The sequence below is a fragment of the Acromyrmex echinatior genome, chromosome 5, assembly GCF_024713525.1.
Source record: "Acromyrmex echinatior isolate Ae372 chromosome 5, ASM2471352v2, whole genome shotgun sequence".
Taxonomy (NCBI): domain Eukaryota; kingdom Metazoa; phylum Arthropoda; class Insecta; order Hymenoptera; family Formicidae; genus Acromyrmex; species Acromyrmex echinatior.
This window is the reverse complement of record NC_141856.1, coordinates 3,564,311-3,583,268: the sequence shown is the minus strand read 5'-3', so window position 1 is coordinate 3,583,268 and position 18,958 is coordinate 3,564,311. Positions and strand designations below refer to the sequence as shown.

Sequence of the window (18,958 nt, the reverse complement as noted above, 5' to 3'; positions counted from 1 at the left end):
ATTGTTGCACAGCTGAGGAGAACTGTATAGTAGAAATAGCAGTAAGAGCATCAGAGATCACGCGCGACTTAGATACAGTAGTTTTAATATTTGAAATCTAAAGGCAAGTTGTCAATTCCACAGAAGGTGCAGATACATGAGGCCGGTATGTAACATTTACATGAAGCACAGGGCAACCTCATATCTCAAAAGAAATAGTTCTCAAAAGATAAATAAATATAAAGAGTAGCCGTAAGTAAGTGTTTTATATAAAAACAGTATGTATTACGATAGATAAGAAATTATAAACAAATTATAGAGGTGAACAAAACATTAATAATGAAGATAACTGTTGAGTTCTGAAGTTGTTCACGTAATAAAAGAAAAATAAAAAGTTCACAAAATCAATCTAATATAATCAACAGCTCATCAATCAGTTCACAAAAGCACAATACGCGCAAACACAAAACGAAAGTTTACGAAAACACAATAAGCACGAGACGACAGTTGCGGAGCCCGGGAACAGAGTAAAGAAAATCGAGAAACTCCGCCATAGTTAAAATTAGCAGACACACGCATTCAAAGTCAGTGTCACTATCATGCAATTCCAATCACAGCACTCACAAAAAGAAGTCAAAGCAGTCACTCAAACACAGGCGCGAGCAGTTACAGAGGCTCAACAAACAGAAAATTGAAGACAGGCACATCAGAGAAAAGACATCGGAAAGCGACCCGAAAATACGTCCGACCCTGACAATAGAGGAATTATAATATATAATAATATTTAAGGAAATTAAATCCTTAGGGGAGGGGGAGAGATATATTACGAGTGTCATTGCATAAGCAAAAATAGAACGTAAATATGTAAGCTCGATAACGAGAATTAAAAACAAATTGTAAATATAAATTTTACAAATTGTTTAAAAAAAGTATAAAAGATGTATCACAAGGACGAATAATTAATTGCACGATCAATCCATAAAATTCGACCACTGTATCCTTGATCGAAAATCAGAACGCAGACGCTGATGATGATATGAGCGCTGCTTCGGTAAGGAATAAGATGGCAGAAGTAAGAGATATAACGCGAAGCCAAGAGGTGGGCGGCGAGCAATCTAAAAGAAAACAAAGTGTAACTCTGCCGTTTGGAACAAAAAACCTGGCTCGGCTCGACTAAATTAGGAAAATCAGCAATATAAACTGAGTAAAATAAATTATATTGTTTCATATGAAGATTACAGGAGTACAACTATGTATTACGAGCAAAAAAATACCAAATAAACTAAATCTTATATATATATATATATATATATATATATATATCAAATTAAGATTTAGTTTATTTGGTATTTTTTATATATAAAATATTAATTCGCACACAACTATATAACTCATTGTCATTTGTACATACAACAGATCTTACTCGATTCTTGCTACCAATCTGCCATCAGGTTATGTCAGCAAGCTTTGCTCGGTTTCTACTTATAATCTGCCGTTAGATTATACAGCAGACTTTGTCTGCTTGGGACTTTCACGCGAAGCGACTCCCACGCTACCTCCCTCTACTTGAGGGCGCACGACTTTCACACGAAGCGACTCCCATCTTACCTACACCTCCAAGCAGGGGGAAAGTGAGATAGGAGTTGCTTCGCGTGTAAACAACAAAGTCGTACGTCCGTAAGCAAAAATAAAACATTTTTTTTCAAACTTTTTTGTTAATAACTTTTTAACAAATAATAAGCGATGGCTAATTGTTGGAGATTGCTCAGGATCATGACCTTGACAACATATGTCAAGGTCATGGTCGTCGGCGGTTGCTCCCCTTTCCTGGAGTTTTAGCAAATTTTTTTAAAAAGATTTTTAAAGATTCGTTAATAAGTATGACATCTAAGGATTAATAGACTTAGCAAGTTCATAAAAATGCAAAAAGATATTCTTCCTATATTATCTGGATCCGACGTCTTATTCGACATATGGAATTAACTGTAGACTGTGACGTCTTATGTATTGGTCAGACTAATCGATGTCTAATAACATGTGTTAAAAAGTATAGAAATCATATCAATCGAGACACAGCTCAATACTCTATTATCACGGAACATATATTGGGAAATGGGTACGGTTTTGATTGAGATATATAAAAATTTGTGAAAAAATTTTATCAAAAAGATCGATCAGAGATGATACATATTAAAAAAACAGCAATATGGACTAAATTTGCAAACTGAAACTTCGTCTCTAGAACTAATATATTTGGATATTTTCGCGGATTTATGATACTTCTCTCTTTGTTCTGTATTTTATCGATTTGATTTATATATCCGATTATTTTAATGCTTATTACATCTACAATGTTTTCACCGTTAACGTTTATTAGATATCAGCATTTTCATGTAAGTTTTAATTTATCCTTATTTTTGTAATTTTAATATCATCAATAATTATTTCTATTAAATCTATTGTATTTAATTGTATTAAATATACAGTAAAGCGCACGATATTATCGTGTAGAGTAGTTGTCGCGATGTTACAGCCGGCCGTAATCGCTTTCGGCCTCAAATGTTCGCGGAGCGCTCAGAAGTCAGTTTTGCACACAGAAGGTGAGGTGTCACCAGGAAATTATGACTTTTGATGTATCTGATTAATTTAGATATATTTACAATTATTTACATATATGCAGGTATGTGTTAACTTATAGCCTTGAAAAGAACCGTTTGTATAAGATTGGGTAATGTATTAGCCGCTTAGGATATGGTAGCCTTGATTCACTACGCGTCCACTTCGTGGGGCTCCAGCAATTGTTATTCAAATCGGTTGTGAGATCTTTGGCGAAACGTGCTTCCGCAAGGCTGGCGGTGCCGTTTCTCTGGTGATATCGTACCTCTACTGGACTGTTAGACCAGTACTGGAACGTCTCCGCTGAATTGCGATGATGCTGTGCCTCTGTTGTCGCTCTGCGGTGCTTCGCTGGTAGTCAGACATGCTTGTCGAGCTTGGCAAAAATATGAATACAATTTCTTGTCTCCAGGAATCGCCTTGAGCAATTCGGTTTTACCACGGAACTCCCCGCCAGGTGAATCTTAAACGCGGATGTGCGTTCGTCGCGCCAACCTCCTGGAGGCTGAGTCGTGGTACTCGTGTTTCGCGGTGCAAGCGCTTGCGAGAAAGTTGGCAGACGCCGTGCTTTGTTCTGCAGACACTTACGCTGGGCTGACTGTGGTGTTGGCGCTTGTAGTAAGTCACGTACAGTAAAGTTCACAATTTGATGATCATGTATACGCAGATACTATTATCAATCTCATCGTAAGTGCACATTTTTGTTATAATTACTTTTACAGTGATAGCATCTATATTATTGCACTATGTTATTTAGTTTATTGGAATCTAATGAACAACCATTGATAAGATAAGTCGTAAGAACTAGTTAACTAAATCAAAACTTTTGACTATATTAACTCTTTTATATCGATATCAGGGTTATCCAATTCCTCTCTTGATAAACGTTGACAGCGGATGTGACGCTTCCTATAGAGTGGCAACCTGGGAATGGAACTACGATACCTGAGTCGATAACAATACATGATTCTGATCTTAGCTAAATTTCTCGATTTTTATATCGTTTTAATATTTCGGGTGTTGTGTTAAATTTATTCGTGGTTTGAGGACAAAGGATTTTATGTCCGCGGTGATAAATTACTCGATAATCGTGAATATGTATCAGTTCATTTTTAATAAACTCTACAGTAGAAATACGTCTTATCTCTTCGGAGTCGAATCTCTCTTCGTTTTTCCTTGCGAGAATATTCGCACGCATTTCAACAACCTTCTCGAACCTTCTTTCGAATCACAATATTATTCCGCAGGTATATATTCGCCCTTATCCTTATATTTATACTTTATAATTCGTTTAAAATCGCCAATGGTAATAATTAATAATTATTAGTTACTATTTTGTACATGCATTTTTTAATCCTGCTCGCTACAATGCGAGGAAGGAATTTCTTTGGCCTGTCAAAAGAAAGCAGCAGAGGCTTTAAATGCCTCTATTATTTCGCCGAACTGCTGTGTGTACAGGCAATATTATCCGCATGTGTAACGGCCCATCTGTCGCAATACTGCATGCGTGCCTTTCTTCGAAATACAACGCATCTTCCATATAATTGTGGCGATAATTATCCTCCCCTGCCAGTGATTTACGTCACGAAAAAGAAAACAAAAAAAAACATAAAAATGAGATCAGAGAAACGACCGGAAATAAGAGGGGTCTATTACCATTTGCATTGTCTATATACACCCATGAATTTAATATATCAGTACTTTAATTATTTCGGCGACTCGCGTGCTAAAAAAAAATAATAATAAGTGTATATGAGATCATCAGTCTATCATATATTAAGTGTTGGAATTAATTCGTAGCGTTTTACAAGTGATGGGAAGTACTTTCATTAATGTATTTTTTAATGCTCATGTGAAATAAATAACATTCTTTCATTAAAAACGCTACGAATTAATTCCAACACCTAATATTATTTTAAAAATAAATATAAATACATAAATAAATAAAAGTAAAAAAATTCACTAGAGTCCAAATAGATAAAAGCAAGATAATACAATAAAATAAAACAAAATAAAATTATGATAAAATAATAATTTGCTGCTCTCAGGCCTGCTTGAAAACTCTCCGAGAAACGCACACTTCTACCACTTCTAGTCGTTCCAGCTCTCGGTTGATCCGAGGAAAGCAGCGGATTTTCGGATCTTCCGGGTTCAACGTTCTGCGTGTTATTGTTCCGTCCGTCAACACCATGCCTTGGTATGCCTTCTCTTTCCGATTTATCTGCAATAACAAAAGCTAGCTTTAAACAGTCGATGGAAATCGTCGTATTTTTGCCGTGCACCAGTACAACAAAACTCTTTTCTTCACTGATGACCGCATACGATCCGTCATAGATTGATTGCAATGTCGTCTTCGGTACATCATGTCGGACAAATACTCTTTCTCATTGCCAAGTCCTTATATATGAAATACCGTCGTTCTCCGTGCAATGATGCTTCAATCGGACGTAAATTGTCGAAATGCTTTCGCAGTTCCCTCACAAAATGACATCGCCCGGTCCGTCCGTCGTCCGTTGGCCCAGGAACTATCCCAGAAGCCGCAGCGTCTCTATTCACCAACTCAGTCACGGTCGCTTGCAGGTCATTCTTCCAGGCTGCTCGTATGCTTAGTTACACCGTGGGAAGCACCTTGGTTCATCGGTTTTCCTGGCATCTAATTGCTGTCTTCAATTGGCGATGAAACCGCTCGATCATGCCATTCGCTTGCGAGTGGTATGCCGTCCTCAAGTGCAGTGTTTCCTGAAAATTCATTTAGGTCCCTGAAAAGATAAGACTCGAACTGGCGCCTCTGATCCGTGGTAATCCTGAGAGGCATCCTGAAGCGGCAGATTCACCCCTCGTATAATGTCCTTGCCATCGTCTCAACCTCCTGGTCTCTCATCGCGAATGTCTCCGGCCATCGTATAAAACGGTCAATGCATGTCAAGCTTGCTCTCAGATACTGGCATTATGATTATATCTATGTGAATATATTCACCTTGATGGTATAGCAATTTTTCCAAGAGGTGGCGAAACGTGACGAGACATCTTTGATCTTTGGCAGGGCACGCAGGCACGAGCCCAATCGCGGCAATACTTCCTCATGGATGGCCAGATGTAACGCTGTGCCACGAGTTTGCTCGTCGCCTTAATCTCCGGGTGAACCAAATTGTGGACCAGATCGAATGCAGTCCGCCAAAAAGGCTTCATCAGGAATGGTCTCGGCGTCTCCGCTGCCACGTCGCAGTATACCTGTATATTCCCACTCCAGGGATCGTCAACTTCTCTAGTATGAGACCGGACTCCTGGTGCAAGTAGCGAGCTCCTTATCGTCTTTCTGTGACTCTGCTAGTGCAGCGTAGTCCAAAGATAACCCTAGCTCCTCGATTCTTAATAGCGCGTCCGCCACGACGTTATCCGCGTCCGCCACATGCCGGACGTTTGTGGTAAACTGGCCAATGAAGTCAAGATGATGGATTTGACGTGGTGTACTTCTCTCGGGCTTCTGCTGAAACGCAAGCAAACGTCAGCGACTTGTGATCCGTGTAGACCGCGAACGTCCGCGTCTCCAACACATGCTGAAAGTGTTTAATAGCGAGATAGCCAGAAGCTCCTTGTCAAATGCATTGTACTTAGTCTCGACTGGGCTTAGTTTTTTCGAGAAGAACGCTAAAGGTTTCCAGCCGTTGTCGCCCCACTGCTGTGGGCGCGGCCGCACCGATGCTGTGTTCGGACGCATCGGTAAACAGCGCGAGATTGGCGCCAAACTTCGGGTGCGCAAGAAGGGCAGCCTCTGCTAGTAATTCATTCGATGCTTCGAAAGCTCGCTCGCTGGCGTCCATGACATCGGCATCCTTCCTTTGTCATTCCCGTGCAGGAGATCGTTGAGCGGCGCCAACGTCTTCGCGGCAAGAATCGTCTATAAAAATTAATCATGCCGAGATATCTCCTCAAATAGATAGCAGATCCCCTGCTGTCTCCGGTTTTTTATACTCGCGTATTGCTTGTACGCGTTCTGTCAGCGGACGGGTTCCTTCTCTAATTAGGTAACCCAGAAATTCTATCTCCGACTGACCAAACACGCATTTCGCGGGGTTAATTAAAAATTATCCCGTACTCTCGCAGCCTCTCAAAAACCCTTTTCAAATGCTCCTGGTGCTCATTCGCCAACGCAATGAGGATATCATCTATGTACGCGTAACAGAAATCGAAATCGCGCAGTACCTCATCGATAAACCGTTGAAACGTCTGTGCCGTGTTCCTCAATCCGAACGACATGTATTGAAATTCGTACATACTGAACGGCGTGATGATGGCCGTCTTTGGAATGTCTTCCTTTGATACGTAATACGCTCGCATGAGATCAAGGATCATATGGGAGACCAGGATTAGTTGAATGTAGGGGTAAGTAGAATAATCGAGGCTACATTAAAAACAAAACAGAGACATGCGTAGACGTGTCTAAGCACGCAGCAGCGACTGCCGCTAAGTCTGCTGTAACATTTTGTTGCGAACACATCTATGATAGAAATTACGCTAATTTTAAAAAAATCGTACACCTAAGTAAATATTTTTATTCTTAAAGTTTTTGTTTTACTATTATATGATTGTACGTAATATTTAATTTGTATATATTATTTAATATTATTATATATGATTGACGTATATGATTGTCTGAGATATTTGATTTCTACTTAGATAGTAAGTGTAGTTCTTACTTAATAAAGTCCAACAGATTTTTTTTTGTTTATGTGTCTCTGTTATCGTATATTGTTAAGAGAGAGGGCGCTGTTTGCAATGCAATACATCTCGTTATTTGGTCAACGAGGCGAGAGTAAACTCGTTATCTGGTCGACAAGGCGAGAATTTCGTAAATCTACCAAAAGACCGTAATGGGAAACACGAAATTGGCACCGATAATTGGTCTCGACACATCCGCAATAACAAACCGCCATGTAAATGCGCGTCGCAATCCGAAGCTCAGAGTCATTGTCTCGGTGCTGTATGTGTTTATTGTCGAGCCGTTATTGTTGACCATTGAAAGAAGATCGATCTCTAACGTGGCTCGCGGATCATCTTCCGCGGGTACACGCAGAGATCTGCGCCTGTATCAATTAAAAAGAAAACTTTCGTCGCACTGTCCATCACAAAAAGACGGCGCGTCAAATGGCCTGAATCGCTCACCGTCATCAATGACTGGCCACTGCATTTCTCTGCTGTTGCGCCGAGCAGGGCGGTATGCACCTATGGGTATCCGGTCCGAAACGCCAATACCGATACCAACAAAGCCCGTTCTTCGGGTAACCACGGCCACGCGAACGCGGATGCGATCGCGCTCGATCATGGCCGCGGTTCCGGCGAGGCCGATCTCTACCGATCGCCTCAATTGACCTTCGAAAAGCTGTCAATTGCTCCGCCAAGGTCTCCTGTTGCAAGGTCAATCATAATTGTGCCAACCTCACTTCTAACTTTGCTTCCATTGAAGCTGCATCGTTTACGTTTTGGACTGCGTAAGCTCGTGTAGCCTCAGCTACTTGAAAAGCCGGCGCCCGGGTGACTTCCACGATTGCGTCCATGATGTCCGCGAGCTGATCGACGTATCCGCCGTCCGAGTAACCAAATGCGGCTGAATATATACCGGCAGTCGGCTTAACCAGATCGTTCTTAAGACTTGGTGCCCGACGCCGTTTCCCGCGAGACTACGAAGATGTCGCAAAAACTGGTTTTCTATTGTCGATTTCTTCGTGCTCGAGCAATCAACGAGTCTTATGTTCTTGTGACAGACTCAAACGTTTTATGAGTTCTTCAACGTTTCATACGGACGCTCCGCAGGCGGATTCATAATTATATCGCGGTTGTATAATGGCCCAATCGCAGTCAACGTATCCAAATTTCGTCGCATCAGTAGTTATTCCAGCTTGGAAACCGCGATCCACAATATTAAACCAGAGCTCCGGATCGGCCGAAGTTAACTCTGGCATTCGCACACCAACACGGCTCACCTCAGGGCCAGGCATAAAAAATCTTGGTCTACCTTCCAGATTCACTCTCGATTGCGGCACCTGCTGCTGCTCCGGCACGGGTCGGCTCATCACATCATCGTCGCGCATCATTAACTTCTTGTCTCCGACTGTCTTGCATTGTCCGCAGTTTATCGTATTCAGTTCACCGTCACTGGCGAATTCCGACAGCGTTCCGATCCGACCGACTTGTTCAAATGTAAAAAAAATTTTTCGAACTCGTCATTAAAATAAAATAAAATTGATAATCACGTCGAGATCATCACTTTAATATTTCGGATGTCGTGTTAAATTTATTCGTGGTTTGAGGATAAAGGATTTTGTGTCCGTGGCGGTGATAAGTTACTCGATAATCGTGAATATATCAATTCGTTTTTAACTTTACAGTAGAAATACGTTTTATCTCTTCGGAATCTCACAGAGAATCTCACAGAGAATCTTTCTCGAATCTCTCTTCGTTTTTCCTTGCGAGAACATTTCGATACTTCTCGAACCTTCTTTCGAAGCACAATATTATTCCGCAGATCGTTCCCCCTTATCCTTATATTTATACTTTATAATTCGTTTAAAACCGCCGATGATAATAATTAATAATTATTAATTACTATTTTGTACATGCATTTTCTAATCCTGCTCGACGATGCGAGGAAGGAATTTCCTCGGCCTGTCAAAAAAAAGCAGCAGAGGCATTTAAATGCCTCTATTGTTTCGCCAAACTGCTGTGTGTACAGGCAATATTATCCGCGTGTGTAACGGCCTGTCTGTCGTAATATTGTATGCGTGCCTTTCTTCGAAATATAACGCATCTGCGTCTTCCATAATTGTGGCGATAATTGTCGCCATACCGTATTCATATCATTCACTAAAATTATAAATTTATAATTTATTTTGTACAATAAAAGAGATAAATAATAAATTTATGTTTGATTCAATCAATTCATTTATTTATTTTGTAATTTAACATATATTTTCTATGTTATACATTTTTATTTTTTTATCTAACATTATATATGTGTAAATGTTAAAGTTTAACATTAAAATTTGATTGTTTCTGATCGCAACATAAGTAGTCTTATGCCCGTTTCCATTAACGTAAATTAACTTCAATTTATTTTTTATTTTTTTGTTAATTTTTAGAACTAGAAAATGAAGAGTTAGTTGAACCGAGATTAAAGTTAATCTGCATTAGTGGAAATGAGCATTAATGAAATACTTTTATTACTTTTAACAATACTTATTTTCATTCCTGTCTTTAAGATCAGTATGTTGATTCTTATATTCAAGATCGTCTTAAGTATAGTCTTAAGATGTCAACCAATTAGAGGGCCGCATTGATATCTAAAGACGTTACTTAAGATGGTCTTAAAATAAGAACTTAAAAAAAGTATAAATACTTTTATATATGAGTATTTTATATATGAGATACTTTTTTATACTGGTCTTAAAAAGTTTTTTTTCAATATAAAACTAAAAATTGATCTGTAAAAATTTTGCGCGCGTACGTGCGTGCGTGCGTGCGTGCGTGCATATACGTGAAAAAATTTTTCATATATATAATATATAATTATATATGAAATATGTCTAGCCATTCTAAATCCTTCACACACACATTCTTTTGTAAAGTTACTGTTTAGTGTAAGAAAAATAATAATAATAATGAGAAAACAAAAAATCATTAAAAGGATAATTTTCGCATTGTTTTAAAAAGAAAGCAATTATGGAGAAATTTAAAAGTTGCTTATATTTAATTATATATAAATCATTAGATACAATTATACAGGAGCAATTTGTTTAAATTTTCCAAACTTGATTTTATTTAAAAAAACATTGCTATAATTATCCTTTTGATTATTTTTTACGTTTTATCATTATAATTTTTTTCTTATATGGTATTAAAGAGTATAAAACGGTAACAAAGAAAGAAGAATGTATAGACATGTATGGACATATTTTATATATAATTATATATATTTATTTACGTTCATATATAAATAATTTGTCATATAAATTTAGAGTTCGAGTTCACAAGTAGTCATATATTATATCCAGAGCATATAAATATGCAAAATTATTTAATTTTTATATTTAATTTTATATAGCAAATTCTGAAAACGTATACAAAAAATGTAATATAATTTTAACATCAAATTCATGTTTAATGAACAAAATTATAATAATAAACTTAATCTTAAACTTTAAATAATCTCAATTCGAATTAATAAGGTTTTTATTCTGTAGCTCTAACGAGTAACGATATCGTTATATTGTCGTTGCGCAGGTTTCATACATGATAAAAAAGCTGTACGCCAATAATACAATGACATACTGTCATTAATAAAAGTTATAAAATAACTAAATAAGGATTTAAAAATCGATAAATAATTATAAAAAAAATATCGCACAACATCCGCTCACGAAGTTACGTGATGCGATCGAGCTCTAGACAACCAATCCAGATCGCAGAAAAGAGGCAACAATGAATTCGATTTATACACATATTTTATTATAGAATTATTTTTTTATTCTTTTCGTTATTGTTTAGAATATATTTACAAAATCGCTTTGTATAAAAATAATGCAAAATGTTCTAATTATTTTTTTTACATTTTTAATAACTTTATATATAATAATATGCTATATAAATAACATCTAACTTTGACTGTACACTTTGATGCTTCTTCTTGTATTCAATTAATTTATTAATACATATTTATTATACTGTTCGACAAATTCAAACTTTTTTTCTAAACCACAAATAGACCCAATTAGCAGACAACGTTTTTAAAAGTATTATGTTTTTTAAGTAATTTATTTAATGTAAAAAATATTTAATAAATATTTAAAATATATTTTTTTTATTGTGTGCTGATTGCGAAATCAAGTGATTCTTATAAATTTTTGATTGTTGAAAATCCGTGAATAAAATTGCTTTATCACGTCAAATTTTTTAGAAAATTGATACTAAATATGCAAAAAATGGCATTATTTGTGTTTCTTTGAACTAAAATGTTTTAAAAACGTGACACGATAGAGCAATTTCATTTACGGATTCGTTTTCAGCGACAAAAGATCCATAAAAGTCACTTATTTAATTGGCGGCAAGAAGCAACAGTTACATTAAAAAGAAGGAAACTTAAATAAATATAATCTTTTGAGGACTGCTCATACAATTTGAATAATCTCCTGCATGTAATGATTTGTGAGATTTGATCATTATCCGAAATCAACATTATCACATATAATTTGTTTAAACAATTATTATTTAAACAAAAATTCGAATAAAAATAACATAATTGAAAAAAAATTTGTACGTAAATATTACTGCATTATTTTTCCGCTTTCTCCCATTTGTTGTAAAAAATACAAAACAATATGATTATTGTTGGAAAAGTGATAATTTGCATTAAGCTAATTCACGCTAGATGATGTGGATTCATAACAAATTTTGTTAGATGGCGTTATCTTACGATAGTCAGCTTTAAGAGATTGAATATTATTGTTGCTCGACCTCTTTTCCTAGTGGTGCAAACGAATGTGATTGTAAGGCCTTGCTACGATATAAAATCGTTACAGATAAGTTTAGAATAAGCTTTGTAAAAAATGATTTTATATAAATATTTCATTAATTATTTATATGATATGTATTAATAGATTTCAATTGAATAATTTAAATGTTTGATGTTGCATTCAGAGCAATATATTAAGTTCCGTTAAGTTCTTATTTTAACAATTATCTTTCTCTTATATTGATTAAATTTAAATATAATTGCTTCAATCACATCGAATTAATATATCTTTTAAAACAAGTAAATTTCTCTCATAAGTTTTTTAAAAATTATTTTAAATTGTATAAGCGATCCTCAAAGTGTTATATTATTTATATACGGATTTAAGTTTTTTCCTTTTCATTGTAACTATCTGCTTCTTGCATAAAGCAGGATTCATTTTCAACCACAAAAAATCTACAAGAATTTGGTTCTGTTTGTGATCTAAAATTGATGTCAGACAGCGATATTACATAACATTGTCAATTTATATATTATAATTATTTAAAAAATATTCGTATATTTGTATATATTGTAATTGCAGACGTTTAGGCCAAAGAAAAAGTTTGCTCACGGAACATTGCGTTACTCTTTACACAAGCAAGCTCAAGCTTCTCTCAATTCTGGAATCAATCTAAGATCTGTTGTTAAATTGCCTCCCGGAGAAGATATGAATGATTGGATCGCCGTTCATGGTATAGAAAATGTTCAATAAAAATAAACATTTGAAATTATATAAAAATTTTATTAAAAATACTTATGTATTTTCTTGGTTTTATTATTACTTTTATATTGTATATTTGACAAGTAAAATATTTTTTATACTTTAATATCACTTTTAAAAACATCTTTACACGGAGAGAATACTGCAAATATGTTTTTCTGTCTTTTTTAGTTGTAGATTTTTTTAATAGAATAAATCTTATATATGGTACTGTATCCGAATATTGCGATTCAGCGTCTTGTCCAACAATGAGCGGTGGAGCACGTTTCGAATATTTGTGGGCAGACGGTGAAAAATATAAGAAGCCAACAGCATTACCAGCGCCTCAATATGTTACTCTTCTTATGGACTGGATTGAAGCTCAAATAAATAACGAAACAGTTTTTCCAGTATCAACAGGTTTTACATCTGTTTTACGATACTATTTAATATCGATTTAGTCACTTAATTTAATCCTGTTTTATGTTTTTTACATGGATGTATAAATTTTTTTTTATTACAGATGTGCCATTTCCCAAAACGTTTGTGCCACTATGTAGAAAAATCTTGACGCGACTTTTTAGAGTTTTTGTCCACGTGTATATCCATCATTTTGATCGCATTGTAGCAATAGGAGCAGTAAGTATATATTAATATATCTGAAGTACTTTATTATTTAGTGTTTTACTACATCACAGAGATCTTTGAGTAATATTATGACTTTAATCAAACAATAAAAGGGCAATGATCCACGGCAATTAGTATTAATAGTGTATTTAATATTTACAATAGTATAATTAATCTTTTATGATCACACTTCGAAAAAGCCACACGATGGTTACTCTGAGTTAAAATGACTCGACTCATCTTTAAAGTGTTACCGAAATCGATAATACTAATTGCAATAATTAAAAAAAATACAATATATAATTTCATCCTTTACAAAAATGGAACAACGGTGTTTTAATGAAAAATTTAATTTTAATACTAAAAAAAAACATATTAAGTTCGAAAAAATATGCTTTTTTACTTAAAAAATTATAACTTTTTAAATTTGTAATATTTTCAAATGTAGTTTTAGTTTGGTACTCTTGAGATGATTTAAAAAAAAATAGTTTCATGGCGTTTCAAAAAAGATATTTATTTTGAAAATAGAAGATGATCATTTTTAGGTGAAAAAAAAGATGAAATTTGGGTAAAAGCTATTTATTATTGGTTTAAATTATTATTAATGTAAAAACTATTATTATTATTATACTGAAGACAAATATAGGTAAAAAACGTAAAATACATAGAAAATACAATAAAAACATTATTCTTTGCTACAGTAATCTCAGTACACATATAGAATACATTCATATCTCAGTACACAAATAGAGTCTGCTTTCTAAATCTGAATCAGTGGATAATCACCGATTTAGTATCAAATATTCCACTTAATTAATGAATGAAATGTGATATCCCTAACCTATAGCAAACCTTACTTCAGTGTATAAGTATAGCGCATTTAACGTATATGCTATTGTAAGATTGGGATTACAATGTGTTAAAACGTGCAAATATGGTATTTTATATAATGCTCAAATTTCTATTCTTTTATGGTTGAATTTTACTGTGATTATCCAGTGCCAAATGTGCTAATATGATATTGTTGGGTATAAAAATGTACGTCAGCACGAGAGCATGGGCTCTTGCACCGTAATTGCGATTTTCAAATGATGAATACTCAGTAACATTATTAAGTTTATTGACTTATTAACTGATACAAATGTTAGACAGAAAGCACAGTAACGTGATACTATTCGCGTTGGTAGACGCGTACGAGAGGATCTCGATTTCTGATACTCGCGATCTGTAAGAAGACTAACTTCATATGCTCAGTATTGTGGTAGCGAGAAGACTGATCGCCGGTTCGGCGATCCCCACGATTTCGGATTCGTTTTCCGAAAATTCCCGATTTTTATTTTTCTTGGCGTTGGTGAGATCAGTAGAACCGCCACTTCTTTGATGGCGACTAAATCAAAGATGCAGAGCCTTTATGATGAATGATTAGCTATCGAAGGCCGTGGGAGCGCGAAATTAAAAACGCACCAATTTCCTCTGATACGCCGCGTGATCGCCAAGAAGAATAAAAGCACATTCGCTTGTCTTAATGTGTCGCATGTGTCTATGTATCGGGCTCGATATTATTTCTAACGCATACGCGTACCAGATATGCTGATAATTCAGTACTAAGTATGCCATTTCAGTAGATTATCCATTGATTCAGATTTAGAGAATGTGTTTATCATACATAGGTCGTAGACACGACGGACATTCTTTCTTGATCGTTTCTTTTCCCAATTCTTCCCAAGTAGCACATAGCATTTACAAAGTGTTAACAAAGCTAAAAAAGTGTATATAATCGCTTTTTTAGTGTTTTACAAGCGCTGCTGTGCTGTGCTAGGTTACTTGAAAGACACAAGTCACATTTTATTTATTTTTGCAATTTAATACAAAAATGTAAATCATAAATTTATTGACGCGTTGGTTACACTTACTGACATTTTAACTCGAGAAAAAAATGTTTTTTGCGTGAATGGCTGCTAGACGCATATTAATAGTCCGAATAAAAAGCTAAGCATTTCTATTGATAATTGAAACTTCAAACCTCTAATAGATAAGTGCTCTTCTGAACGCAGGAAGATTTTAGAATTTAGTGTGAAAGACAATGCTTGGGTCATTTTGATCCATAAAGGGTTAAACAAATTCGATAATTTCAACAACATAAATGATCACAAATTTATACAATTTTATGGATCTTTATTCCTATTGATTGTATTTTCACATGTATGGTTCAATAAGGTTCTTATTATTTATATTACGTTGCCTGAAATAAAGACGTTTGTTTCCATATATATATTAATTTTTGCGAAAAATATTACTAATTATAAGATCTCAATGGACGAAAGACTTAGAATGCTCGTATGGAATTCGGGTTCGACTACCGGACGAGGTAATATTTTTTGCAGGTATATATATTTACAGATTTTCACCATATTAACTGTGTTTCTAAAAAAAAAGGGACCCAATTTCCTCCTCCGATCTTAATAAGCTTTTAATATATTATTCCCAGACAAAAATAAGCAAGACGTATTTTTTTGTACATGTCCATTTTCACTTTCAAAAGGTAAAATACCCCTTCGAAAAGAATCGGTTTTTCTCTTTCGAAGCGAATATCGTCGAAACTGTAAGAGATAGAAAAAAAATGTTTGACATGAAAGCTGCATGGTATCAAGAGTACTTTATAGTAAAAAAAGAAAAAAATTTTTAATTTTTTTGTTTATTCTCATCACTTGATTTAAAAAATTTTTATTTTTTTTTTATATAATAAAAAGAAAGATTATTTTAAGACGAATTCAACCATGTGTGATAAAGTTATTTCCCAAAGTATCATTTTTGAGAAATAAATAAAAATGCCTCTATATGCGCGTTATCCGTATTTCTTCACGCAGTATATTTTTGATGCTGCGCATTTTCGCATAATACAAAATAACGATGTAAGCATATTTATTTTTGGAACTCCGCGTCATCTAGTCATAGAAATTTTTATCGCACTTTACGCTAGATAATACTTACGTAATGTCTGAATGAGAATATAGTGTCGAGATTTTTTAAGTTGGTAAATATTTGGAATGACACAATAGAGGTCGAAACGTGTTATTGAAACGACAAGTTTCATCGGCTTAATTAAAATGTATTTTTTATGCGTATGCGTGCCATATGCGTGCGTACTAGGATGATTGTTATTTTAACAATTTTTGAAATTTAATCGGAATACTCCCTAAAGTGATTTAATATTTCGAATAAATTATACATCAAAACCTATTTTATTTTGTAAAAAATGAACAAATATAAAATATTATGTAAATAAAAAATTCAAATCACTTAAATTGATCTTTTAACGAAACTCATTTCTAAACGATATATGTTTACGCGAGAATCGGCCGCGCAGAATGGGACGTATGGGAAGGTGTGGCACATTATAATAGGGGGCACTATGTGACATCCGCTTTTTTTCAAAACGCAGCAAGTGCAGCCGAATATTAATCTACACAAAAAAAAGCGTCACGGAAAAAGTAACTTTGATGAAGTTTCAGAAACCTATGAGAAAAATCATAGTGACGGGAAGAATAAACCAGGAAGAATAAAGAAACCAGACTGAAAATTTGTTTTTCAGTTTATAATTGTGTTTATCAAGGTAAGACATTTCTTTTGATGACACAAGTATATATGGCCTGTTATAAGATTATGTTTAGTATTTCATTTAAGACTATGATCATATTAATGCAAGCCTCGTATCACTGTCCATGTGAAATTAAGTGACGAAGGTACGCTTAGGACAATATATAACAGTGATTCTTGGGATACATTGTGACATGTTTATTTCGTCTTCACTGTTATCATTGTTTTTTTATTGATTATTAATTAAGCATGGTTCAACACAGAGGAAAAAAGACTTACATATGATTTTATCAAAACTCACTGTGAATGGAACAAAAAGGCAACGATCCCATTACGAATTTGCTATTAATTTTTCTCTTAATTTTAAGTTAATAAGCAAAAGATTTTAATCTGTTTAAATTAAGAACGTTCTAATTTGATTTTGTAACTATTTCTACGGGTAAAAAGGACATCTTATTTTGTTTTATTTTAATATTTTAATATATTTTTAATATTTGTCATATGTTTATTATTTTAATATATTTTATTAAGATTGAGCCAAAAAGAGCTTATAATCTAAGTGATTAATACAAACTCGTTATAATATTAATTTTTTTAATGTACTTTTTATGTATTATAGGTACGTATTATGCTTATATGTCTTGTATGTGTCTTAGTGAAAATTCTATTTTTAATATTAAAACAATTAAGAAATTTTATTTTTGGTTTTTCATTGTATCTATAACTTTTAAAAATACAATAATAAACCTTCAAACGTATTAAAATGACTTTCTTTTGGCCTTGTAACACTCAATCTTGGGCCAGTCACATACTGCCCAAGACCTATCACATAATGCTCTATATAGATAGTATATGACAAATGGGGTACTACGTGACAATAACTATTTCTCAATTGCTTATAAAGATTAAAATTATCAAATTAAATTAAAATTACCATTATTCTTTGTTGAAAGGGGAATCTTTTCATCTCATAAAGGTGTAGGGACGCTCTAATGCTCTCTTGGTACCGCCCACCCGTAGAAAAACATGGGAACATGAATATAAATTTTTAAATACGAATGCGCGTTTCTTGTGCTTATGCTCTATTGAGATTGGCTTAACTTTGCGCATATGCTCGCGGAATTCCTCTATGAAAATTTGCGGACTAGGAGTGAAGTCGTACGGCAGTATAAATTCTCCGGGGACGCGCAGTGTCGTTCCATAGACAAATTCCGCAGGCGATGCACCGGTGTCAAGGCGGACATGAGTACGCAGACCTAATAATACGGTCGAAAGTACTCGTGACCAACCTTCATTAGCATGACACATAATAGCAGCTTTTAAGCTTCTATGCCACCGCTCGATCATACCGTTCGAAGCGGGATGATACGCCGTGGTACGAATTCGTTGACAGCCAATCAGCTGAAGAAGTGCCGTAAAAAGTTGCGCTTCAAACTGGCTACCTTGATCAGTAGTTATCGTTTTGGGTGCTCCAAAATTTACTACCCAGTTGTCGTAAAACGCGCGTGCCACTGTAATGGCTTCAATGTCTTTCACAGGTATTGCTACTGGCCAACGCGAAAATCTATCAATCATCGTCACAATATCTGTACTCGTCAAGCAAGGGACCTATTAGATCCATATGAACGTGCTCGAAACGCCCGTCGGGTGCGATAAATTTTTTAAGATGTAATTGAACGTGTCGGGTTATTTTTGACTGCTGACAGTCAAGACAATTCTTACACCATTTTGTAATATCACGATGCATGTTAGGCCACACATACCGTTGACGAATTACCCGATCCGTGACTTTAGGGCCCGGATGAGCCGCGTCATGGAACAAATGAAAAACGCGATCTCGTAAAGATGCCGGTATATAGGGACGGATTGCCTTGCCGGTCATTTCGCAGTAA

At 34.9% G+C, this 18,958-nt stretch overlaps 1 protein-coding gene and 1 pseudogene across 6 annotated transcripts in view; one reads left to right on the top strand and one right to left on the bottom strand.

Moving 5' to 3' along the window:
• The window catches only part of Mob3 (MOB kinase activator 3), an 85,908-nt gene that overhangs the window by 41,941 nt on the left and 25,009 nt on the right, over positions 1-18,958 (top strand). For 3 of the 6 annotated variants that reach the window (XM_087406656.1, XM_011054294.2, XM_087406655.1), the window contains exons 2-5: positions 3,008-3,213; positions 12,684-12,834; positions 13,035-13,262; positions 13,366-13,481. In XM_087406656.1, the coding sequence (XP_087262782.1) occupies positions 3,070-3,213; positions 12,684-12,834; positions 13,035-13,262; positions 13,366-13,481 (639 nt within the window). In that variant the 5' untranslated portion in view covers positions 3,008-3,069. The remainder of the gene's footprint in view (positions 1-3,007; positions 3,214-12,683; positions 12,835-13,034; positions 13,263-13,365; positions 13,482-18,958) is intronic. The other 3 variants (XM_011054295.2, XM_011054296.2, XM_011054293.2) reach the window with 2 other exon arrangements.
• Positions 4,157-12,677, bottom strand: LOC147909695 (uncharacterized; annotated as a pseudogene).